Raw genomic sequence first — 26,918 nt, 5'->3', positions numbered from 1 at the left:
CTGTTTTTATTAATGTTTGGAATTGGCTTTTCTTTTTTTTGTATTTTAAATGTTTTTGTCATTTTTATTAGTATTTTTATATCACTATTTAGGTTTAATTTATTTTTATTTTAGTGTTAGTTTTTATTTATTTCCAGTTAGTGAATTTAGTGCTTCAACTTATCAAATATCAATTATTTGCCAAGGCAACATTTAAAAATTTACATTTAGCTTAAGGTTTTCATCTTGTATTTATTTTTTACTTTATTTCAGCTTTATTTCAATTAACAAGAAGGTTTTAAATAGTTTTAGTTGACCAAAATAACCCTGGTCAGCAGTGGTTCTTTGCCTCCATGTCATGTATTAAAATAGTTTAATGCACACCTAACCATGCATTATCTTATTTCCTGTTTTTCACGCAGTTGGCGAAACATCTCCCACCCAGAACCATCGGTTACCACTGGAATCTGACCTTCAGCACATCTAAACATGGCATGAGCATTAAAACACTGTACCGGACGATGCAGGATCAGGAATCGCCCATGCTAATGGTTATCAAAGACAGTGACGGACAGGTCAGACTCTTCTCTTTATCTCTCACAAGTGACAGTCTCAGACCTTAACACAATATTAAAAAAACACCAAAGCCATTGGTTCTCGTATGTCATGTGACCAGGAGCAACGTAAAGATTTTGGTTCAGTGGTTTCCTAATCTAATCTAGTCTCTGTGCTCTTGTAGATGTTTGGGGCTTTGGCCTCCCAACCCTTCAAAGTCAGCGAGGGTTTCTACGGCACAGGAGAGACTTTCCTGTTCACCTTCTATCCAGAGTTTGAGGTTTGTGCTCAGTTTATCCAATCATTTTCGTTACAGGCAGAATAAGCTGTCAGTTTGAAATTAATTCTGATTGTGGTTTGTCATTTGACATTTTCATAATCAAAGACTTCATTGCAGGATTTAAACCCTGACTAAACTGAACTAGAGGGACCAAGTGTGTTTTCTTGTTCTAAAATGCTGTTTCTCTCACTGGCAGGCGTACAAATGGACTGGTGATAATCTGTTCTTCATTAAAGGAGACATGGACTCTTTAGCCTTTGGTGGAGGAAGGTCGGTAACTCAGGGCACTTTTAATATTTTGAATACTGATTTTCGTTAGAGATGTTTGTGTAAGACCAAAAGAATGTGTATGCAAATGTTGCAAACTAAACATGCACGTTTTTTCTTAACTACAAATCTCAGTAAGGGTAAGATAGTTTGTTTCAAATGTCTGCAGATCGGTTATTTTTCAGATAGCTAACTGTGAAAATGTTGACAATTTAACTTTTGTTGAAGGTCGTAGTAGGCGACCGTTTATGCTAATGCACACTTAGAAAGTTTTGAGAAAGCAATTCATTCTTACATTACTGTTTACATTTTTGTGAAATTTGGGGGTGGTTAAGATTTATGTTTTTGTAAGAAGTATCTTATGCTCACCAAGTCTGCATTTATTTGATCAAAAATATATAAAATAACTTTTCTATTTGAATATATTTTTATTTAAATTAATTTATTCCTCTGATGGCAAAGCTGAATTTTCTGTCACGTGATCCTTCAGAAATCATTCTAATATGCTGATTTGCTGCTCAAGAAACATTTTTTATTATTATTGTCAATGTAAATTAATATTTTTGTGGAAACCGTGATGGATTTTTATGAATAGAACGTTAAAAAACAGCATTTTTATTTTACTCTCACTTTTGTTCAATTTAATGGATCCTTGCTGTTTGAAGTGTTAAAAGAAACAAAATCTTACTGACCTCAAACTTTTCAGCAGTGGTTATCATTTATTTGTTTATTTTATTTATTAACATATCTTTATTGCGAGGATTAACCCCTTGAGATGAGACATCTCGTTTTCGAGGGGGTCCTCCAGTACAAGAACCAAAACAGCAGAGCAAATATCACGGTCAAAGACAGCACAACAAAACACAACAACACACACACACACCAGCTCACAATGCTCAACCCCACCCCACCCAGCACGAACCCCACAAGTGACATGACAGAAAAACAACCACATAACTAGCATTGCACAAGGTCAAGGATTTGCATCATGACATTTGGAAAGGCAACGACAGATGAAAATGAGCTTGCGTATGTACTCGTGTAGAGTGTGTTTTTGTACAGCCCTTTATTTTTATTTTTTAAATGATTCCCTCCATGTCCATTTACATGAAGGGTTTATTTGAGAATGTTTTCTTCTCTTTCAGTGGTGAATTCGGGCTTTGGTTGGACGGGGATCTTTATCACGGCAGGAGTCACTCATGCAAAACCTTCGGGAATCCCATGCTCTCCACGAAGGAGGATTTCTTCGTGCAGGATATTGAGATCTGGTCGTTCGAGTAGCAGCATACAGGGAGGTACCTTTGTGTTGTTAGTTGGAAAGAGGAGTTGGACAGCAGGCAGATCCCAAACCTTACTGCACATCACCGCGGCTCCCAGGAAGCCCGTAACGGACGCTACTGTTACCGCGCTTGTCGTATGTTACTCCTGCATTTAATACAGAGCTCTTCTTTGTGCTGTTTAGTATATGTGTTTTGTTCAAGCCGTGTGCAGCGTCAATAACGAACGGGAGGATGTAACAAGGGACCCCCCCGTGAGCACCTTTAGCTTTCGAGTGGAGATGACGATGAAAACGATGGTGGTGGCGGCACGGGTTTGGGCTGCCCGAGAACTGCCACAGTCCAATTTACCTGAGCTGAAGCGGCAGGAGAACGTTCAAAAGATGATGTTAGCCCATAGGATGTCACTACTGCAACACGGGGATCGATGGGGGGAAAAACAACTACGGGAAAAGAAAAGCAAACAACTGAAAACACATTCCCTTGCTCTCAGAGGACGAATATGCATTTTTTGGGGGGATCGCGGTGGCGTCCACAAGAAGACGAGAACACATCCGTAGTTTCTTTTGAGGCGAAATATTCAAGTGTCGTGAAACTCGTAGTCTTTCTGTCGTTCACTATCATAGCACACCATGTCGAAGCACATAATCGGAAACCCCATCGTCGTAATGTTCTGTTCAGTGGGTTTTACGTGTGAGTGTGGCTAACACCGACCCCTCCGCTTCGGAAGGGCCGACTTTTACTGTTCGTAGGCAGAAATGTGTCGCAATAGATTTGTGGAATATGCAAATTCCTGTCCTGTGACCTCAAATAATCCAAACGGGGCACTTTTGTTTTCCCTGTTTCTCTTTCTAAGAGACCTTTTACGTCTTGACGGATTAATTGCTTTTCTGGGTATCATTTGAAAAGCCTGAGACGTGGTTTAATTGTTTTTCATGAATATAATGACAATTCTATATTTATGTATATGATTATATATATATATATATATATATATATATATATATATATATATATATATATATAATGATATATATGTGTATTGCTGTTAAGTGTGACAGTGATCTTTTTTGTGCTGATATCTCAGCTGTTACTAATATAATGTATATTACCCTGTAAATTAATGTTAAGATAGTAGATTTGTTCCTATATATATAAATATATATATATATATATATAAATGAATATACAGTGTGTGGATTGGTGGGTTGCTTCTCGCACTTTATTAATCTAGTTTCAAGCCAGGTTCTTCAGGCCTCATTAGCAGTAGCAGTACAGTATATATTTTTGTTTGTCTTTTAGATCATAGAGTAAATGAATCGTTTATAAAGAGCTTGCTGCTACTGTGGAGAGGAAAAGCCCCGGACGGGCGTCTCAGCGGTCGAGCACAGGGTCGAATCTGACGGACTCTCTTCTTCTCACATGTCCTGTCCCGGAGTTTTTTTGTTTGGTTTTTGTCAGGGTTTTTTTTTTTTTTTCTTCGGTGTCTAGATTGACTGTGCAAAACGAGAGGAGCACAAACGTCCTTTCGAAGTGCAAAGAAGTGCAAACAAATCCTTCATCTATTTCACCGGAATATAATGTTACAGTGATGTATAAAGAACAATGAATACTAATAAATTGTTGTAACCTGGGACAGAATCAGGTCTTTTATGGTTTTTATTTTCTTTGGTCTTTCTTTGAGCTCTTCAGCACTGAATAAGCAATTACATGATTTTTTATTTTTATTTTTAATGCTGACTTGTTCTAATACCATAGTGTTTTGGAAAGTAATTCCGTGCTAATGCCATGTTAAATGAATATGCTAATGATTCAGGCCTGTGGTGTATGTCAAAGCACCATGATATTATCATCCAAAACTATATCTTTACAATAGTATCACCACAGCACTTTTGTTTAAGGGGAAAATTCATGGTTCATATACAGCCATAAATCTGCTTAATTTGGTTCAGAAGGTAAGTCTGTCAACATGAAATACTATTTCACTTTTGTAATCTGCCGTATTTCTTCGTGAAACATCTTATTCGTCGGGGAGAAAAAACATAATTTCATCCATTAGTAATGAGCGGATGGTGGTTTAAGGGGAGGGGCTTAAAAAAGTATGCGGGATTCATGACGTCAGTAAAAGAAAATAATTTCTTCGTAGATTGTTATTTAAAGTTTTATTTATGTTTAAAAAACAAAAATACTGAGACTTGTAAGACCAAGAATATATTATAATGTGCTAATTATAATAAGGATGATGATGATTACGTGTGACCGCCAAAACACGGTAGTTGATTTTTGTTTGCTGTTTTTATTACCACTTTTAAACTTTGACAGCAGCACCATAACGCTTTCAGATGGTAATAGCGAAGTGAATTGCCACATTTTGAACCGCAAGAGACGAGAATTCACATCAAACGACGTCACAAAAGTAGCGTTTTGATTATGAGGTAAAATGATGGGGTGATTGACAGGTGTCAAAAATGAAGAGTCAGTGCTTGTAGGAAAGGAGAATTTTTTTGAAGCTGCTGAGGTGGGAGTTCTGGCTGTACTTTGTTTATATCTATAGTCTGCTGCTGTTTCAGTAAATATATTCAGCTTCGTTCACACTAATGACAAACTCGTCATGTTGAGCAAGTGTCCAGACTACTATGACAGCAGGGCTGTGATGCTGTGAGATGAAAGTGTAAATGCATCTGCCTGGGGCTTATTGACAACACTGAATATATACTGTATATACGGCTGTAGTCTGTATGTTTTTGTTTTTTTTTAAATCTTTTTATTTTGTTTACAGGGTCTGGTGCAAGAGCGCCACCTGGTGGATATATTGTAAATTGCACAAAAATGTTGTTATGGTAATTTATACCACAAACCTCCATCCAATTATAAAAGAATGAGAGATATTAAAAAAGCAAAGCCTTTAAAACAGGTTCACAAATGTCTCTGGGTATTCCAGTCTTATAATATCTCAAACTATTTTTGACTCCAAATATAACAAAAATATATATATACAAAGAAGGCAAATCATATTGAAGAACGGTCGATTGGCTACATACACAAAGCCAGACATATTATGAACACAAATGTGACACCGTCATAACCACACACTCATGGTTGAATTAGTTCACATTAGAAACTAATTCGATCTTCACATTAAAGCTCTTGTCCTCTTTCAGAAAATATACACATGATTTTACTTTGAACAGAATGCCATATTCATTGCAAATAAAAAAAATAAAAAAATTGACGGCACTAAATGTTGACCTGAAAACTTTTTAAACGACAGAGAAAGGCAAAAATGATAATGAAAGTCCCATGTGAAAATCAAGACGTGCACAATTTTGAAAAAAATCTGAAACTGCAAAAAAGCACTAACGCAAGGAAAACAAGTGCTTTAACTACAAATGAGATGCAGTCCCATTGATTGTCCTTAGTATTTTGAAAACAATTAAAACATTTACACAGTTTTAAAAGTCAAGTAACCTAGTGGTTTAATCTTTATTCTGCACTCAGCAATATTGACTTTAAAATAAAGCACAGGATTTTTCCTCATTTAATTGCAGGGGTCAAGGCAAATTTCACCATATCATTATGAAAATATAAGTCTATTAATATCAGACACCATGTGAATACAGGCAAAGAATTTCCTCATCTGAGGCTTGTTCCTTTTGCAGTCTTCTGACAGGAATCCCTTTTTTTTTCTCCCAAAGAAAATGAGGCACTTGGATGTGGCCACCAGTGGCAGATGTGTCGCGTTCAATGGCAGGAGAAATTAAAAATCAGTTTCTTTTTCAGTTTGAAAGTTCCTTCCTAGTAAACCAGGTACTGTAACTCTGAGTAAATGAGAGGAAACATCACGGCACAGGCTCTGTACAGGATGGCTCCGCTCTTGACCAGCGCTCGTGGAATTGTGAGCCAGGATTCAGATCTGAAGCTGAAGTAAATGGCGTACAGGGCCACCGCGAAAAAGTGACCGATTAGAGTCAAGGGTCTCGGTGACAATCTAAGAAAAAAAAAAAAAACAACGATTAGTGGTGTGACATCAATGTATATGCAAGAACCAGTGAAAGAGATCTGATTTGAGGACCGCACTGATGCTTTCAGCTTGTGTTTGTAAGGCAGAGTGTTTATAAATACTTACACCGACAGAAGGCCGATCGGTCCGTTGATACATTCTCCACCGAGTTTGAAATAGTGGAAACAGGCTTTTCTCAACTGATATAGTGAATCTGAAAATAAACATAAGGTTTACATGCATTACAAGTAACTTGGATTACATAATCAATTACTTTTTTGATGTAACAAGTAATGCATTACTTTATATATTTACACATTATTATGAGTTACTTTTTTTTTTTTTACTTTTCTTTGCTTAAACATTTTTTTTTAACTGCTGCATTAAAATTCTCTCTCCATAATGTAGTCACATGTGAGCCAGAATTGACCACAAGTACACAAAACACATTTCTTTCGACTTTCCACATAAAGAGTTGTACATCAGTCAATATAAGCTGTAATGTTGAGAGATCTTTTGTATGTCATACATAGCTCTAGGGGTCAGGAAATATTCTAAATGTGTTTTTAAAAGAAAAATAAGGTGTATGTTACAATACGCCATGTTGCTTTTCAATGAAAAATAAAAAAAACGAGCGAGTCTCAGTCAGGTGAGAAAAAGTAACGTAACACATTACTTTCCACAAAGTAACATAAGTTACTTTTGTAGGGAGTAACGCGATAACGCATTACTTCTAAAAGGAGACTTTGATTTTTGAAAATGTGAAACCAAAAAATGTATATTTAAGAAAGGGTTTCGTTTCGTCACTTACTGTCGGTCGCAGCAAACAGCTCATACAGTGCTTGAGCCAAGACGTTCACTACAAACGAGTGAGATGATTTCCGCTCCCAGTGGAATTTCTTCTTCGCCTGACAACAAAAACAGCCTCATTTCTCTGTTGCACCATGATCTCCGCTGCATTTATCCAATACCATCTGTTCTAAAACCTGTTGAGGTGCCTTACTGTCTACTGCCTACAAAGGCATTACACTTACTTATTGCTGTGGCTACACTGTAAACAAATTGTTGGTTTAACTTAAAAAAAGTTACCTGGTTGCCTTAAAAATTTGAGTTAATACAATAAATGAGATTTAATCAACAGACACTCAAAATGTGTTATCTGAACCACATTAATCATCTAAGTTGATTTGCTAAAAGAAAAAAAAACCTGAGATAAGTTTTGCCGCAAAGTTGATGTTAAACGTTCTTGTCTTGATATGATTTGCAGTGAGGATCAGCGATGACTGGCACCAGAAAGGGATATGATGTTAGCTGTTACCTGGAGCACAGCTGTATTGTCATAGAGATCAGGGATGTTCTTTAGCAGGTCTCTCCAGATGCGGACGTCATTCAGCACGACACTCATCCCGCCACCGGTCAGAGGATGACGCATGTTATATGCGTCTCCTAAGAGCAGAACTCCTGATGGAGGACAGGTGGGTCATCATTCGCAACACAATTTCACTCTATGCACTCGGTGTTCATTTTTAGGGATGCAAAAATTATGTTATGAAAGAGTATTTTAACTGTGTGATGTATGTGTGTGTAGTTTATTTTTTTTCACCATTTGACGGGTCTATCGCAGTTACACTACCAGTTTAATGCTCACCAAAGCAAAATTTTAATTATTCCAAACTTTTGAAGTGTGTGTGTGTGTGTGTGTGATGATATACAATATAGAGAGTCATTCCTTATGGCTTACCTGATTTATTGACTGGTGATGGTGGCAGGAAGCTGGCTGGCATCGTTCTCAAGCGATCATTCTGTAATGCCACCATGAACGGCTCCTTTAAATGCTCTGTGTAAGCAAAATATACAAATTTGTTAGCATTTTGTTGTCTAAATGTTTCAATTGTGTAGAAATACAACTGAAATAAGAAGTATTTTAGAAATCCATTAGTATAAAAGGGACCCATTTTAGCAATGAGGTTTTTTTTTAACTCTAAGTCCGATACCTGGTAGTTGGGGGTAGATTTTTTCTGTCATGTACTGCATAAGGTCTCGGGGCATCTCTCCTCTGACATCCACCAGAACCCGAGTCTCATTGGAGGAGATCTGATAGATCAGCACCGGACTGGGATCAGCTAGAACCAGCTCTGCATGATTGGGCTTGAACTGAGGTGAGTCCTGGAAGAGAACATAACCGCACAATCAACCATTGTGTTGCTTGGGAATTTTTAACACAAGTATGCAACCGTCACCCATATGTTTACCTTCATTATGCATCCAACAAAATGAGACGATACTTTAACTTTCCCAGAAATCAGATTCTTCCGGAACTTGGAGAAACAGCCGTCAGCGACCACAGTCAGAGGAGCATGGATCTCCTGAGAGGGAAGGAGTAAAATTGCAGTGAGGAAAAAGCTTAAATAACAATTTTAAGGAGTGTATTTCATCAAACTGACATGCCATGTGCAGTGTTGGGGAAAGTTACTTTTAAAAGTAATGCGTTACAATATTGTGTTACTCCCTAAAAAAGGAACTAACTGCATTAATTAGTTACTTTTTATGGAAAGTAATGTTACAATACTTTTGCCTTACTTCTTCTCACCTGGGCTGGGCTTGCTTGTTTGGTTTTAATTACAAAAATGTAATATGAAACGAATAAGCTTCAGGCTGAAGGAAATGCAAATTCTCTGGGGGGAAAAGTAATCTGATTACATAACTCGCGTTACTTGTAGTGCGTTACCCCCAACACTGGCCATGTGAATAAAAGTGTGGCTTACAGAAGTATCTGACCTCGTGTGGATGATTGCCAGAGCATCTCTAAATATCTGTGATCCGTTTATCAACCGAGTATCAGTGTGCCATTACCTTGATCATCCCAGAGTCTTTCTCCCTGTACTGAATTCCTGTCACACACTCATCTTCTTCCTCCAGGCTTGTCACCGTTCCCTCCACGAACTTCACACTATGCAAATATGACATGATATTAAACCCATCAGTCTCTAAATCCTTGGGTGAAGAGAAACAAAAGCCCTTACAAAGACTCTTTACAAAATTCACCTAACACATAAAGAACATCTACACCCTTAAAAATAAAGGTTCCAAAAAGGGATTTTTGCAGTGATGCCCCAAAGAACAGTTCTTAATTTTTTTTTTTTTTTTTTCAGTGTGAAGAACATTTAAATAATCTAAAGAACCTTTTTCCACTATACAGAACCTTTTGTGGAATGGAAAGGTTCTATGGATGTTAAAGGTTCTAAATGGATTCATAGATGCCAATAACTATCAGGTTCCGGAAGTAAAAACTCCATTCAATTTCTCCACAGGGTAATTCATTTTCAATGATAACTTATAAATCTTTAAAGGCAGCCCTACTGTAAGCTATGACGTTGTTAGTCTATAGTATTTGCTCCTGTTGAAGCCTTTGTCCCGCATTATTTCAGCTTATCTTTAAAATAATCGTGTTTAACAGCATAATTTGTAGTGAAAAACTGCATTACCCATGAAGCTGTACAGAAAATTCCACCAATCAGATCTCATTAGCTCCGCCTACACCCATGAAGCACTGCAAGTTATGCAATCGAGTCAGTGTCCCTAAATACTTAAATATTTGAATATACATGCATATTTTTGCAATAAACTTAATATATATACATATATATATATATATAAAATCAAAATTTTTAAATTAGTATTTTTATACTTCATAATTTTTACACCAATTATGCAGTTCGCAGTGCTTCATGGGATTGTAGTTTTTTCCCTCACTAAAGCCGTTAAGTACACAGTCTTGTACCTTTGTATTTTTGTCTTCAAATCAAAGTTTGTAATGTTGTGATTCACCTCGTAGCTGATTGGCTTGGTTCATGTCTTATAATGCTTTAACAGAGATCCCTATGGGATAAATGAATGGAAAAATACTTCCATAACCAATGCCACGGGTGGGAGCTGTTGCGCTCTATAAAGAACCTTGACTGACAGACAGTTACTGTATAATCTCACCATATATGAGGTCTACAGTCAAAAATCACATTATGCAAATGTGTGTTTTCCCTTACAGTGGTTTTATGATTATCTCTGTAAACCGCTTTCCAATTAGAATAATTCTTTGAAATAAGACTAGTAATGATAAGCATGGTGTCATTATATTCATAAATGGAAAGTACAAACGGCATCAGGTATTTACTTGGGCTCAGCGAGGGCAGCTCGACGCAGTCCCATGATAAAGCGTCCATGGTGGAAGGCCCGTCCACCCTGAATGCTGTTCTCCTGCTGGGGATACGGGATCTCCACCTCCGTCCTGCTCTCAAGGTCGTGGATTACATATCCATTCACCACATGGGCGTCCAGACCCTCAACAGTACCTGAGAGAAGACAAACACAAAGGAACAACCTGTGAGCTTATGAAAATTAAATACAAAGCTACAAATGTGAATTTGTACATTACAGATCTATCCAATAAAAACACGATCATTTCTATTTATTAGATACTTAAAAACCAACGAAAATAGGAAAAGAGGATTTGAACAAGCATGCTTTTTAATAGAAATACTATAACAGGGGATCTGTACCCTCCAGGTTGAGTTCTTTGAGTGCCCGATATCCTCCCGGCTGCAGAAGTTCTCCCACTATCCGATCTGGTTCTTTCATGTCCCTCTCCACCACTGTGACCCTCCGGCCGTCTCGGGCCAGGACGGCAGCCATGGCTGATCCCAGAACACCAGCACCCACTATGATGACCTCGGGATCCTCTGCCTGATCGCACTGACTGTCAGTCGCTCTCCTTCGCTTTACATCTCTCTAGTTAAGAAGAGTGTCAGATAGAAAGCAACAGCTGTCTTTATTATAAGAATACCAATATTTATTTGTATTATTTAAATATTATATATATATATATATATATATATATATATATATATATATATATAATTTTAAAATATAATAATGTATTTTTTCATGGTAGTGTTCCTGGTGTTCTAAAATGTATTTATATTTAATATTGTTATATTATTTATATTATAAAAATACTTATCAGTTGGAAATGTCTTTAAAATTAAAGAAAATATTTTTTTATGTTTTTGTGGACCCCTTGAAGTACCTTATAATGTAATATGAATAAAGGGATTGTTAGCCCAAAAAAATGTTCATCCTTTACTCGCCCTCAAGTTGTTCCAAACCTGTATGAGTTTCTTTCTTCTTCTGAACACGAAAGAAGATACTATGAAGAATGTTGGTAACCAAACAGTTGCTGGACCCCATTGACTTGCATAGTATGGAGAGAAAAAATTACTATGGAAGTCAATGGGGCCCATCAACTGTTTGGTTACCAACATTCTTCATAATATCTTCTTTTGTGTTTGGATTAGAACTTGAGGGTGAGAAAATTATAGAATTTTAATTTTTGGGTGAACTAACCCTGAATTAATGAACTCCATTTAAATTATGAAAAAAAAAATCTCTTTATTAGTGGTAAATTATTTCCAGTGTTCATATTAATTGCTTGAAATTGACTGAATGAAAACTAAATACTCAAGCTCAACTATGAAAACACAGACACAAAGTAGCTATGATTAAAACACAATATCTCACCTTCTTAGAAGTTCGACTACAGCTGTCCGTACTAGACCTGTGGAAGAGTTTTCTGGTCGGAGAGAATGTAGTCAAGAGTTTGAAAGGCATCTGGAGAAATTGAGGCGCTTTGAGTGTCTGTCCGCGGAACCCGAGACACGTGAATATCAGACCCACGGACACGCACAGCACCGCGGCCACCATCAGCTCTCTGGGCGCGTAACTCACCAGGGCGTCGCATTTCTTATAGATATAAGTAAAACTTGCAATGCCAAGAAAGGTCCACATGTCGAAAAGCACTTAAAAGAGAACAAACAAAAATACTAAGACCGCTTTAAGGTGTTCAAAACTGTCAATAAAGTCTTAAAAGAACAGCACAGGTGATCAGAAAATAGACTTGAGTTATTATTCCATGCAAAAAAATGTCGGGGAAAATAGTATCTATTTTTCAGAATAAGTTATGGCATTAATTTAAGCAAATGCCTCTTCTTATAAGTAATCATAAATAACCATTTAAGTGTATTATCCAGGTGCACTCGAGCTGGTGCGATGCTTCTAGGTGATGCTGAATAATTTATGATAATGAGGGTGCGGATCCTCTTGCAGTTTGTAGACTGCAGCGTCCCGCCTCCTCTGTTTATAATGAGCCAATCAGCTGCGAGTCTTCGGTGAGCAGAGCTCACGCTATCTGGCCATTGGCCAATCCAAGGCTGCTGGTTGGCGAATGGACTGAAGTATGATGTGATGTCACAGAGAGGTTGTGTTTGGCAGATGTTACGAGAAAAGAGCGTCATTTAATGTAGTCCTAAATATGCACGTTGTATAAAGAAATGACTGTAGTAAAGGACTAAAATGCATGTATGTCTATAAATTGGGGAGAATAAATAATCGAGAGAGACCTCTTAATAAGTGCATTGCCATTTTTATGTAAAATGTTATTTTGTTTGTTTAAATACATAGGCTATAATATGACTACATATATATATATATTTTTTTTTTTATATATATATATACATAGGCTATAATATGACTACATATATATATATATATATACATTAAATGACTACTACAACTACATTAAATGACGCTCTTTTCTCGTAACATCTGCCAAACACAACCTCTCTGTGACATCACATCATACTTCAGTCCATTCGCCAACCAGCAGCCTTGGATTGGCCAATGGCCGGATAGCGTGAGTAGTCTCACTGAAGACTCGCAGCTGATATATTAAACTAAAAGGCAGATATTTACAATCACAAGTTGATTGGTTTAGAAATTACATTAAGTAAATAATAATACTTTCAGAATTCCAGGCTCAAAACATTGTTACTTTGTTTTGCTTGATGAATTAAAATAAATGTATTAAATTGATGCAGACCGTACAAGCATATATGCACAAATAAAGAGTATATGCCAGGGGTGTCCAAACTCAGTCCTGGAGGGCCACTGTCCTGCAGAGTTTAGCTCCAACCCCAATTAAACACACCTGAACCAGATAATAAAGGTCTGATTATCTGGTTCAGGTGTGTTTAATTGGGGTTGGAGCTAAACTCTGCAGGACAGTGGCCCTCCAGGACCGAGTTTGGACACCCCTGGTATATGCAGAACATAGACACCTTTGTTTAAAGTAATCTGCTCAATATCGCGCACTGAGCTAAACAAGGGAGACCAGACAACTGAATTTAACTCATGACTAATAAAGGCGATGTAAAATGAGAGTGTGTGGCATGATGTCATTATGATGTCATGATGACAAAAGAAAACCTTGTCCTCACACCATAAAAACTGGATGCATAAATCACAAGTTGGGGGACAAACTTTATTGAAAATAATGTCCCGGGATTATGGGGAAATTAATAATGTCGCGCTAAAAAACGTCTTAAATTAGGCTTCATTTTCTTAAGGCAAAATATAATTCTTCATGAAATGTTCTCCCAAAAACTTCATTTTCGGAACACAAATGAACATCTTTTTGATGAAATCTGAGAGCTTTCTGTCCCTCCATTGACAACACAACTGACACTTTGACGCTTCAAAAAGTTCATAAAGAGATCGTAAAACTAATCCATATGAACTGAGCGGTTTAGTCTACATTTTCTGAAGAGACTCCATCGCTTTATGATGAGCAGATTGAATTTAGGCTTTTATTCACAAATAAACATTCATCATCCACTCACACATCAGTTGAGGTAAACAGAAGCTCAAGCATGTTCACTTGATGTGTGAGAACCAATGAGGTTCATTCTCGTGTTACGCATCACGATTGAGCTTCTACAAGAACCAATGAGGTTCATTATTGAGTTATGCGGTACGTTTGAGCTTCTGCAATAACCAATGAGGTTTGTTCTCGCACGTCAAGCAGGTTCGGTTGAGCTTCTTTTTACGTTCGCCTGATCAATGTTTATATGTATAATTTTAGGGTGAACTATCCCTTTAAATAAACAGTATTTATATGAAAATCCTTGCAAATGACAGTTCCACCCCCCGTCTAATCACTGCAATCATGTGAGATGCTGGACAGCTGTGTTGTCTGTGTGTTTGAATAATTTTGGCCTCTTCACAGTCGAGTGTGTTTTCAAGAAGATACTCTCACAATCATGACGATTCACTGACACGCTGAATGTTCTCTGAGGATGTTTGGAAGCCAGCAGCTGTTCAAAAGAATCTGCACACATTAGCAAGGCAATGCGAAATCAGAAATGATTTGTATTTCTCACACAAACACACACACCCCAGCCTCACATCTTCTGCATTTGATTATTTTGATAATGCATGTGCATTAAAACAGTTTTAGGGATGCATTTTATTGTGTAGCCTATCTATTTTGCTTTTGACCGTAAAACTAGCTATGCCAATTATTTGACAGTTTTTGGATGACTATGTCCATGTGGCTTCATTAAAAGTGTCATCATTCCTTAAAAAACAAAAAGTATTGTGGCGGTACAGTGATGGCATCAAATGTAACATTTTCATCTAAAGTGACTGACATTGCATTACATTACATTGCATTCAAGGTATAGTCCAAGAAAACATGATATTGTTGCCATTTATTTATAATAAAAAAAGCTTAATTAAATATTTCATTTATTGTTAGTTAGTTAGTTAGTTAGTTAAAGCGTGTGGTTCTCTAACTCGCATACTTTGAATACTTCTTGTTTTGCAGACATTGATTTGTTTCTAATTTGCAATAACGCAATTCCGGCTGTAACCACACGGTGTCGCTCTCTCTCTCTCTCTCTACTCTGCATTTCTGACTCATGATTTGGTGACTTAGTTGAAATTTCTCGACAATTCCTGTTTTAATCTAACGCAGATCAAAATTATTATTTTTTTAGATTTCGAGACCTTTAAAAATAAGTACTGTGGCGGTATACCATGGTACAGTCATGGTATTACATAGAATACTTTGTAGTGTTTGAATGACTTCCATTTCACTTAGGCCTATATAATGGATTTGTCACTGGAATAGTCTAGAAATTACCATGGTACTTTTTTTTCCCCATCTTGTTTTGTTTCCTTATTTAAATAAGTTTAGTAAACAGGTAGGCCTACTGGTTTTTAACAACAAGGAACATTGACTATGAGTATGACTCACTTTCAAGCAGGAACGGTTTTGTAAATTTCCCCAGCTAATGAAATACAGTATATTACAACACCTTGTGTGTGAGAAACGTTTCCTTTTTCATGATGTTCAGTAAACGGTTTCATTACAGCAGACATGCAAACCAGATGTCACAACTGTTAGTATCATGAGCCCTGAAAATGCACTGCCCTGTACTGAAATAAATATAAAAATACACGAAAATTGCCTTTTATTGTTTATTATGACTATGTGTGTGTGTGTGTGTGTGTGTGTGTGTGTGTGTAACATGAACCCTAATGAACAAAGAGAAGCAGGTCACTTTCGCTGCTCAGTTTCAGGTGTTTTGTTTATTGTAATTAAGTTATAAAATATCTGATGCAGAAAAATCAAACGTAAAAAGAACACAGAACAGTACCCAGACTCATAAATACAGTATTTACATATTATAGTACAGAAGAAAAACAGCAGGGCCTTTGGCCTGGAACACTACTTGGAAACAAAGAGTTTAACCCAATGCTACAGTCCGTTCATTTTTATAGCAAACATAAACAAATATTTTGGCTTAGTGGAGAAAGGGCCATTCCTTTGTGGATGTAGTTTCATTTGTCCCATAATGCACCTGAAGGCACAATAAATCCACCGAATTTACCAGGCACTGAGAATGAGGCACTTGTGCACCTGGTTAGAAAGACTAGGGATTGGCACGTGGAAGATGCTACACATGTTGATTGGTTACGAAGAGTTCTCTTATGCGGTGGAATCTGATGGCTTCTTATCTTTCCTCTTCTTCTTTTTGGTGTTCTTCTTGGCCTGGCAGGGTTTGCACACACAGCACAGGATGCAGGGAGAGGCCAGCAGCAGCAGCGGTGACGTCACTAGCACGATGATGCTGACGCCCACCAGTATACCGACCACCTGAATACATCACAGCCACATGAAGTCTAAAGGGAAACTCAGCCAGAATCTTGCCGCTTGTGAGTGGTTTTCATCTAATTTCATGATAATAACAAGTCTTATCTTGCCGATAAAAACGTGTCAACCGAAAAAGCAGCGAAAAAAAGTACTTTGTGATCAAAGTCATTTGGAAATTGGTAAACGTCTGACATAATGAAAAAGCATCAATGCTAATGGCATCCCAGCTCACCTGTGTCCTGTTCCACATGACGGAAGCTCTGGAGTGTCCCAGCTTGTTTCGGCACGGTCCTTTATCATAATGTCTCAGGAATATATCACCCTATAACCATAGAGACTTTTTATTTATTCATTCAGCAGATGCTTTAATCTAAACGTGCTTACAAATGATAAATGAATATTTATTATTATTGTTACTGAAATTATTATATTAAAATGTAATTTAAATAATGTATTATTATTATTATTATTATTATATTAAAATGGATTAAACAAAATATTTCATAAAAATATTTGATATATAATTACAATAATAAAAGTATTATTATTATTATTAACAGATTGTTTTATTTTATTATCTATTCATTTTTTATTTTCACTTTTAATAATAGTAAATGTATTTCATTTGAATGATAGTAAAAGGAATACTATTATAATTATTATTAAAATGACTATTATTATTGTAAATTATCATCATTAACAACAGATTTTGATTTTATATATATATATATATATATATATATATTATTTTTATTTTTAAAATAAGTGTATTATATTTTGATAATAATATTATCATTATTACTATTATATTCAAATTGATTCTTTTAAATAAAATAAAATATTTCATAAAAAATATTTGATCTATAATAAAAAATAAAAATAATACAATTATTATTAGTATTATTATATCATACACCATCTTAGTGTCCAACAAAATAAGGTACCATAGTAACGAGCAAAAAAAAAAAAAAAAAAAATTATCATCAATCAAGGTATAATCATGGTACCATTTTCAAAATATATATACATTAATGTGGTCCTGTTATAAATAAATCATGGTAAAAATCATGGTATGTTTGGAATACCATGGTATCTCTATTGTCATAGAGTCCAAAAAGCTTTGTGTCGTCACTTACGTCCAGATTCTGTAGGCAGTACCAGCAGAAGGTGTGTTTGCAGCTCTTGCAGAGCATCTGAGCACAGCCCTGATTGCGCTCTATGTAGACGCCACACACAGGACACTGTTTAATCATCGCATCAGTGTCAGCGCTGCTCACTCCACTGCAGAGACCACAGACAGAGCATGTTTACGCCAAACTCAAGGCCGTGTTATGAGTGATAAGCACTCGTTTGTTGGTGTGGAAATGGGTCGCACTGACCTGTCTGCTGATGATGTCATCAGTGGCTGGTGCTGGGAGCAGGAATGAGCGTCTGTCCAGGGGCTTCTGCAGCCGCAGCAGAAGACGGCACGGCACATGGGACAGGACACAGGAACCGGTTTGCCTTCGCTACCGGGCGTCACGCTGCACACGGCCTGGCAGTCCAGCACGGGGCACCAAGCCTTACTGGGGTCCAACTGAACTCCTGAATGAGACCGAAAGAAACATTGTACTTGCTTGCAAAATTCACTTCCTCATTGACAATTTTTACTTTGAGGTTTCCTGTCAATAGACAGGAAATCGGAGGCTTTCTCGCCGTCTCTTGCGACTACAGTTCACTTTCGCACATTCTGTCCGACATGACAGACTGTCTAGACGATGGCTAGCATGAAGCTGCCATCTGAATAAGCTCATTGTTTACGGTTCTTCTAAACGCCGAGCTGGAGCCTGGCAGACACAAACCAGCAACATTAACCCAGACTCAGAGAAGCAGTGGCATTCATCTCTTACTACAACTTTATGATAGAACAGAAAATCGTGACTCTTCTGATTGTAAAATATACAACTAGTTGCCATAAGCTAATTTTTGTGTTCGAAACCTTAATGTTTGCCTTTGCAGACATGAGAGTCTGAGGGGCCGTTTACATGACACCGTTTTCAACTAAAAAAGAAAATGCTTTTTGACAACGGCGTTTTGGGGGCCTGACAAAGCAAACTTTTGAAAACGGGTTTCAAAGTGCATGTTTTTAAAAACTATACCGTTATCATCTCTGTATAAACTAACAAAAAGTGAATTTGTGAAAACGGTGACGTCAAGAGCATGCGTATTACGTGTTCAGTCTATAGGCGAGAACTGTTTCTTTACAAAGTGACATCGCCAACTACTGGCCTGGTGTGAATAATACAGCGTTTTTTAATCGTTTTTGCTGATCCATGTGAACGGGGATCATTTTGACAATGTTGTCGTCTGTACGCGAAAAACGCAACACTGTTGTCATGTAAACGTACCCTGAGATAGCAAGCCATCTAGTCATGTCTGAAATGAATTCAATGTAATATCTCGCATAATATGCCTTCATCTGGTTAGTTTTTGAAAGGCAGCAAAGATGCATCCTTCACTTCGACTTCCACACTCTTTTTTTTCTCTGAATCTGAGCAAAGGCCGGCTGTCACAGGACAGGTCATAGTCAAAGAGATCTGATTTTGGTCATAACTCACTGTTGGTCAATTTTCATTTTTTATATTTTAAAGTAGAAATAGAAACAAAAGAATAAAGCTAAAACCAACAAGAACCACTGACTGACTGACAGAAATACAGTCTACTATGTCTTTATCACTCTCTAACGCTTATCTAGAACGGCTTGTTCCTGCCAGTGATGGTTACGGTCACTCTACCCATCAAGAGGGATTATGGGAAGTGGCACATACATACAGAAGCACGTACCTCTTTCAAATTGGAGCCGCCGATAGAGCTCGACCTGATCGCTGGGGGCAAAAGAGGTGAGCTGTACAAAGAAAGGTATGAATTTATATCCAGGTGATGTTGGAACATGTCATGTTTGAGCTACAGCTAACTATATGTGAATAGCACATCATGTTTGCAAATCAGGTCTTATTTAAGGGATAATATACAGTCAGCTGGTCATTATTGCAAAATAAAAACCAGACAAAGATACATGACCCTGCTTATCACACATCTAAATACTAAATAAGTAAAGGAAGTACTAATATTGAGTAAAAAAAAAAAAAGAAAAAAAAAAAGATATATACACACACACACACACAAAATGAAAGAGACTGTAAATACAAAAAAGTGTGACACAGGAGTTTTAGCATGTGTAGGAGTATCTCAACATTATAAATCATATGAATAAAGTTTTCCAGAGGCCAGTTTAATGATAGACCCCTGCTGAATCACTGTAGTTTTATTTTTGATGCATAAGTTAAGTTCACAGAGCAGGCTGGTTAAGGTCATGAGGGGAAAATAATACTGGGATTTGTGGAAACAAACATGATAAATAAAGCCATTGTGTTCATGAGACTAATGCTGTGGTTACCGAAAGCAAAACGAAAATGTAAGCTAAACAAGCCCAGACAGATTCTTTCCTTCACTTTTGATCTATTTTAATTTATGAGATACGTTGTTGGTGGCTGTAATGTAATTATATGCAGTTGCTAAAGGCTTCCCGACCATTGTTAACAGATTGCTATATGGTCGCTAGGGTGTTCTGGGTGGTTGCTAGGGCGTAGTCAAATGAGCCAACTCCCTAGTCTCAGTTAATTTACATTTCCTTTCAGAATTTTTGGGGTCTGTAAGATATTTCTTTTGTAAAAGAAATTACTTTTATTCAGCAAGGTTGCATTAAATTGATCAAAAGTGATAGTAAACATACTTAAGTTATATTCCATTTCAAATTCAATTTCAATATTCACAGCAAACGAATGCTGTTATTTCTATGTAACTTTCTATTCATTTAAAAATACTGAGGAAAAAAAAAATTAGCATGGTTTTCACAAAAATATTAAGATATTAAGAAATAGGATGTAAGTGACAGTCTAATTGCTTAGAAAAGTAACAGAACACCTTTTCTCAATAAATGAGTTGAGTAATCATTCAGACCTGTAGCAAAAACATGTCATGGCAAGTTATACCCTGAAGTTTAGTACTTGGGGTTTAAGATTTGAACAGACCCCTCACCCAGAGTATGAACAATAGTCATTGTGATGTTTGCTTCTGTAAAGCCCTACTGACTAAAATAGATGCTTGGTAGAGGAAGGATTTCTGTTGTCAGTGTAAACAGCAGCATTTGCGCAGTCAATATTTGAAGCGTGATCTGCAGAACTGGAAACTGTTGTTGACTGAGACAGAAGGAGAGAGTGAGCCAGACAGAAGTACCTCAGAGTCCAGCAGAGTTCCAGTGTTCTTGCAGGCCGGATCAGGGCAGGTGATGGCATTGCCTGCGCCTCCCCGAATAGCCAGCTGGACATACTGTCTTAAACACTGCAAAGACATGAGAGCTGTGACTTCTCTATGGTTGCTAAGAGGTCATTATCTGAAGTGGCACCAAATATTATTTAACAAATAAAAAAAACACAGATTGTTTTTCAAAAACTCCCTCTGTCATACTTTGTTTGGACAGATAGTCTTGATCCGCAACATTTTTGCAATTTTTCTGTGCCAGGATCAGTGATTTCTGGGATCATAATAGTATATTTCGGTTGATATACTATTATAGTTTTTATTAATCTTTAAAATTAAAATTAAAATATTAAAACCCATTAAAGATATAGTTATTTTCTTGTGCATTTTTTGTGTGTTTTTTTTAAATATATAGTTTTTCTAAATATACAGTCTACATAGTTTTCTTGTTAATTATTTCCATTTCAGTTATTTTAGTACATGAAGTTAAAGGCAGGGTAGGCAATTTGTTACAGAAACATTTTTTGCTATGCAGGCTGAAAGTCTCTTCACATCCAGATAGCAATCACGAAGTTAAGTGGTCTAAATGCATTATTTATATGCATATACGTATATCGTCTGTGGAAGGCGTAGGACCATAAAATGTTTGTCCAATCATTGCATTCGGTCCGGCTCACGCAGACATCACATCACACGTCATCAGCGCTTTTTAGCAGGATTTAGCATATCATTAACAGCGAACTAGCAGGGGAGTCTCAAGAGAAGCCAGGTTATCTCGGTATACTTTTCTGTTGATATGAAAATCAGGTAGATTTAGCAATATAGCAGGGGTATGATGTATATTACGATGTTATGATGAACTATATAACTATATGTTCAAAGTGTTTCTGATGATTGTTAGAAGGCAGCTGTCTGACTCTGAGATGGCGAACGGGAGCATGGTTTGTGTAACATTAGCAACACATTACTAGCTGTTTGATAAAGTAGTCAAGCAAAAGGCTAATCATATTAATTACCGTTATGTGTTCGACGTTGTAAAGAGCGATACCGGTTACCTCAGTAAGGTGGCCGAGTGAGTGGAGGCGGGAATGAATTAGCATATTCATGGGTCCGCGTATACTAGGGTGTAGAGTTACATTCAAGCTATTTTAAGGCATAAAGACATTTTTCACAGGATTATTGACTATGGGGGGACTTTAAAATAGTTTTTTTTTATTTATGGAAATCAATCATTGAATGGGAAGTTAGGAGAAAACACTGAAAAAAATGCACACTTCAGCTTTAAACCACAAAAAGTCAAAAGATTTGTAAGTCTGACCCACAAGATTTGTTTCAGAGGAACAAAACATGTTAGGAGGAACAGGCTAGTCTTGGCTAATCTTAAACGGCATGTGAAAGAAAACATCCCCCACTCTGCGAGACTGAACACTATTGTGCTTTGTTTATTGTATTTCTGCCTTTCACGACCACCTTGTGCTAATAACCCAGACCACGGCTAGAGAGAACCTCCTGCTTATGGCGAGATGTATGTAAACATCATTTCCTTATAGAACTAGTACTTGCGTAATTTATGTAAAAACAACTACCTAATTCTGTAGCATGAAACTACACCTCAGTTTTAAAGCTAAAGATAGATTTATTCAGCAATGCTCTTACCTGCACACAGAACACACAGTTACAGGACTGCAGTGAGCTGGTCTCCAGTTCGGGGCAGTCGGTCAGGCACAGTTTGCAGTGGATCATGGTGCTTTCTGCCTCCATGCCTGCCTTATGTTGTTGTTTAGCCCTTAAACTTCAGAAATAGAGATGTGACGTCCTCCATGCTTCTGATGAATACAAGAGAGGAACAAACACAGCTGAGGCAGATAGTTTGCAACGTCAGAACGGTTTCCGCTGCACGCAGATATACGTACTGCAATTGAGCAACAATGGAAAGAAAAAGCTTGTGCAGAAATGTAAAATCATCATTCCGAAGTCAATTTGCAATTGAATTAGACGCAAGAGAGAAGCATTTAAAAACTCACTCTTAGTCAGAGACTATTTAGCCGACTGCCTAATCTCATTTGTGTTGTGTACACCAACTCAAAACCTGCTCGACCTGCCCCGTTAGTGTGACGCCAAACAAGTTGGTCCGGAAGAAGCAGGAGAGATCTAGATTTCACCCAGTATGATCTCACCGCTTTATAGATTCTTCTAGTCAATATTCCCGTCCCGCATGGGCGACCAAACCTCAAATGGGAAAAAGTCATAACAACATAATCCAGGATCAAGCTGGATTAGAGGCCCCCCCCCCCGCCGCCTGCCTAGACAGGTCAGAAAAATAGAGAACAGTAGGAAAGCGTGAGGTGGAAAGAATGGTGACGTTCATCCACAGCACATTTGTGCTCTTTACATTTATGTCTCCTCTGTCACAGTCAATGAGGATAACATCACTGCCCTAAATGTCCACTGTCTCTGCAGTCAGTATTGATCGTTGGGACACGTGTGACGTGCGCTGACACTAGCAGTATTTTTTTTCTTTTTTTTTCTGCCATGTCATTTTCTTTTCACTAGTGAGTTTGCACTGTTTTTCACTGTTTAAACTTTTACCCCCTTGTGACAGAACAAGAATTATTAGAAAAGATTAGGAAATGTTCTGCATCAATGTTTGGCAAGAATATGATTATGAAAATGTCCTAGATCACTATTGATCAACCCAAAAACACACTTGGTCACACCTCATAAAGTGGGTCACTGAGTAAATCCCTGGCATTACCACAGCACTGAAAATTATTTACATATCCTTAGGTTTCAAGCACAGGGAAGTGAATCACATGGCTGTTCCCATCAATGATTAAAATCATGATGAAGTCAAATCTCGCCAATTGAGGAACAGAAAATATTATACAGCTGATCATTTCAGTAAATAACTATTTAATGCTTATTTTGTTGTTTGTCTTCTTTTTAGACTTCACTGATTAGTCAAAGTAATACAGAACAGGTGATTTAAATTATCTTATTTAATTCTCTTTTATCATAGTTTCTCTTTTATGCATAGACCAGAATAATGCATGCAAGTCTGTAAGCACTGAAACACTCAGGCCAAACATTCCAGCAATAAACTAGAAATGTTGGCCATGTTTGAAATAGCATAATTTTATACTGCATTTGTATGTACACTGTGCACAATACGCACCTTTTCTGTATCCATAAAATGGCATTTATACAACCATAAAACAATGATGATTACTATAGCTGTGTCCCAAAACGAATACTGAGTAGGTACTACTTTTAAAGAGGAACTTAATTAGAAAGTATGTTCTATATAGTATGCATGTGTGTGTACTATGAATACAATTTGGACGTACTACATCAGCCATGTTGTTGTCATTGTCATGTGACCTACAGCATCAGTTACACTGCATCACTGTTATTCACGGCTACGATGCCCGAATTAAATGTTAGCTCCACTTCCTGTCTCCTGAGATCTGATTAATTTTTGTAAGCAGCATAGATGCATCCTCCACTGCCTTTGATATCTCACAATCCTGTGCATTCCATTCTGTGACAGTTGAGCTTGAAAAATAAAGATGACATCTAAAAATTGTGGTTGGTGGTCAGTTTGTGTGTAAATATATGTTTTTGACCAACGCTTTCCACTTTTGATGTCATTTATAGTGTGAAATTACTATTGAAGTAATTAATCATTCGCTTAGTTATCACCAAAACTCTCTTTTTTGTTGTAGATCATTAAACCATTACACTGCCTCAGAAGTCTGTCCGAAATGAGTTTTGTGAGGTACCTTCGTGTGCAAACGAAGTCAGCTGCCTAAGCTTTCGGACGCAGCCTACTTCTCCTCTACCTTGGCCTTATGGGATAGTTGCTGTAAGTGTGCACTGGATGTAACAGAAGTTGTCATCTGGGTACATTTCATGGGTTGCAAATTCAACATACTTCTCATTACTTTTTTCCCACATTCTACTATTTAGTAGAGAAGAAGGCATATTCTGTAATTCAATTCGTTGGGTACGATGGCATAAACCAGAATTTCAACTGTGAACACCCAGAACATCTTCTCGACTCATTTAGTGAATAAATTATGCAAACTTTATTACAATATCTGACTGTAGCAAACTGCTTTCTCAACGTGAGAATGAAAACTTTATCGTTGCATACTGTGTCAGTGTGTACAGTTTTGTTTTTTAAATAATAAGCAGCATACTGCGCAGTATGCAGTACACTGTATTCACCTCTGTTATGACGCCAGCACAGCAGCTTCCGCGTTAATAATAAACACAACTATTATGTCAATAAATTCAGTGTTATTGTAGCTCTAGTGCGGTTACTGTCGAGCATAAAAGACACCTTATTCTTAACTTTCACGCAAACGCACTGCAAGACAAACCAGCTCAAAACTTACATATAGCCTACAGACTAGACCAGGTGCCTCAAAGCCTAGTGTGCTGCCTACGTAGACCCCTTGTTTGGGCATAAAAGACACCTCAAAATTGGAACGCGACTATAATTACTTAAAATCTACAGTAGGTGGGGAACAATAGGTTTTGAGACTCGGTAATAAACTCACCTCACTGTTTACTGTACTCATGTCTGGAGTCTGTGTGCTGCGGTTCCTCCACCGCAGTGATTATCACACGCGCATCTGATGATGAAAATGCTGAAGATTCCTGGATGATGGTGATGATAATGGACAGTCAGTCAGTCTGGTTTACATGCCCGCTCATTCACCTCGATCATGAAGCGGTGTCATGTCCCACAAGGGTGCGTGTGTGTTTGTGTGAAGTTACTGGACGGGTTTAAAGGGTTTGGGGCCACTTCCTGTTTTCTCCTCCCACTGACTAACGTTAACTCTTTCAATCACAGAGTCTCTGACTATCCTTAAATTGTGCTTGGACTATAAAAAGTAAAATAAATATATATATTTTTTAATTTACAATTTGATTACAACTGCAAGTTATTTATAAATATTATCATTAGTATTAACAATTAATACATAATTGTAGAAATGCATTATTATAAACAATATATAGTAGCCTATCTAAAATATTGTCTATGACAGCAGTTTAACTGCTGGGGTTTCATTTCTATCATCTTTCTTTACTCTTATCAAACTGAATTTGAAACATAACAGGGATGTAATACTTCACTTCTATCATCTTTACAATAGTCTGGGACTCTGGGCATAGATTCATGTAGATTGCATCTTTGCAGTTTAGGTATCATGTCTTGCTGTCTTTTATTGTTGTGTATATTATGGCACTTGTATGGTTAGTTAAGTGTCCAGCTGGTTTATGTTGGTTCAAGCTGGTTGATGTCCCCATGTTCCCATTCATTAATTTGCAATATAACCTAAATATGATGTCAGCAGGAGAGTCTTCTTTTAACAGACGTGAGTGTCTATACCTTATATATTGCTATTGTTTTTCTTTTATCTTTATTAAATAACCCAAAATTAAACTTCAAAAAGTTAATATTCTGTTCATGTAATGTAGTAATTTTACTGGCATAATAAACAACCATGTGCAGTAGCATCCTCTAGTGTCAAAATCAAATGACTACTCAGGAGACAAACTGTTCTGTCAGTTACCTAAATATTACAACCTCAACCTGTTCAAACTCTGATATAAGAAAGCTGTTTCCTCCTTGTACGCTTTCAGTGAAGTAAACAGATGACTAATAACAAGAAACATGCTCTCTCATATGACATCATATGTGACATAATGTAGTTCCACTGGATCGTGGGTCATGGGGCTCGGCATTCATATATCAATAATGTTCCATTACAACCAATTCAATTTCCAATACTTACCCTCAGATCCCACTTAAAGTTCTAAAAGATAAAATGAGGTCACAAAATTATGAGCCATCATGCGAGAAGCTTTTCTCTGCTCTTTTATATGCTCAATGCAATGTTTGTATGGCTCAATATAAACCTATGACGCGTGAGTGTCTTTGTGTTTGAGGGGCATTTCTCATCCATCATGCTGTGCAGGTATTGCAGCTGCAGTTTCCACAGGGTCCCGTTACAGGGGAAACTCGCTGCAGCAAGCGTTCAGGGCAGCCGAGTGCTTTGGCTTGGCTCAGGCCACAGAAATCTGATGCTGCACCTTGCGTTCAATGCATTGCTGGCATTTCTCGGCAAACTGTCAACATTCCACTCCGGCCTTTAAAAGGATGTTGGCATCATTGCAGTCATCTAAACCTGCATGTAACTG

The 26,918-nt window shown here is 37.3% G+C and overlaps 3 protein-coding genes and 1 long non-coding RNA gene across 8 annotated transcripts in view; 2 read left to right on the top strand and 2 right to left on the bottom strand.

Moving 5' to 3' along the window:
* Positions 1 to 3,999, top strand: part of oxr1a (oxidation resistance 1a) — a 153,067-nt gene extending 149,068 nt beyond the window's left edge. For 4 of the 5 annotated variants that reach the window (XM_084384745.1, XM_084384747.1, XM_084384746.1 and 1 more), the window contains 4 exons: positions 402 to 554; positions 719 to 814; positions 1,011 to 1,084; positions 2,227 to 2,828. In XM_084384745.1, coding sequence (XP_084240871.1) covers positions 402 to 554; positions 719 to 814; positions 1,011 to 1,084; positions 2,227 to 2,362 — 459 coding nt within the window. In that variant the 3' untranslated portion in view covers positions 2,363 to 2,828. Of the gene's footprint in view, positions 1 to 401; positions 555 to 718; positions 815 to 1,010; positions 1,085 to 2,226; positions 2,829 to 3,660 lie in introns of those variants that run through there. The other variant, XM_084384748.1, reaches the window with a different exon arrangement.
* Positions 4,000 to 4,988: 989 nt separating this feature from the next.
* Positions 4,989 to 13,379, bottom strand: sqlea (squalene epoxidase a). The gene is made up of 12 exons (XM_084384751.1): positions 13,295 to 13,379; positions 11,933 to 12,210; positions 10,915 to 11,143; positions 10,530 to 10,707; positions 9,212 to 9,308; positions 8,611 to 8,724; positions 8,353 to 8,524; positions 8,100 to 8,195; positions 7,677 to 7,819; positions 7,170 to 7,266; positions 6,485 to 6,572; positions 4,989 to 6,346 (listed from the first exon to the last, which is right to left on the bottom strand). Exons 2-12 carry the CDS (start codon positions 12,197 to 12,199, stop codon positions 6,154 to 6,156), a joined length of 1,674 nt encoding a protein of 557 aa, XP_084240877.1. The 5' UTR covers positions 12,200 to 12,210; positions 13,295 to 13,379; the 3' UTR covers positions 4,989 to 6,153.
* On the top strand, positions 6,965 to 9,125 carry LOC311275616. The gene is made up of 3 exons (XR_014624957.1): positions 6,965 to 7,833; positions 8,429 to 8,517; positions 8,658 to 9,125. It is a non-coding gene; the product is annotated as an uncharacterized lncRNA (long non-coding RNA).
* Positions 13,380 to 15,822: 2,443 nt separating the features above from the next.
* On the bottom strand, positions 15,823 to 25,516 carry rnf144b (ring finger protein 144B). The gene is made up of 8 exons (XM_084384857.1): positions 25,271 to 25,516; positions 22,362 to 22,531; positions 20,682 to 20,786; positions 19,230 to 19,290; positions 17,786 to 17,990; positions 17,543 to 17,687; positions 16,639 to 16,728; positions 15,823 to 16,409 (listed from the first exon to the last, which is right to left on the bottom strand). The coding sequence occupies exons 2-8, from the start codon at positions 22,464 to 22,466 to the stop codon at positions 16,242 to 16,244; spliced, it is 879 nt and encodes a 292-aa protein (XP_084240983.1). The 5' UTR covers positions 22,467 to 22,531; positions 25,271 to 25,516; the 3' UTR covers positions 15,823 to 16,241.
* Between the last annotated feature and the right edge of the window lie 1,402 nt (positions 25,517 to 26,918).

Source organism: Rutilus rutilus, assembly GCF_951802725.1.
Source record: "Rutilus rutilus genome assembly, chromosome: 17".
Taxonomy (NCBI): domain Eukaryota; kingdom Metazoa; phylum Chordata; class Actinopteri; order Cypriniformes; family Leuciscidae; genus Rutilus; species Rutilus rutilus.
Note: the sequence above shows the minus strand (reverse complement) of the source record. Positions and strands in the feature narration are given on the sequence as shown.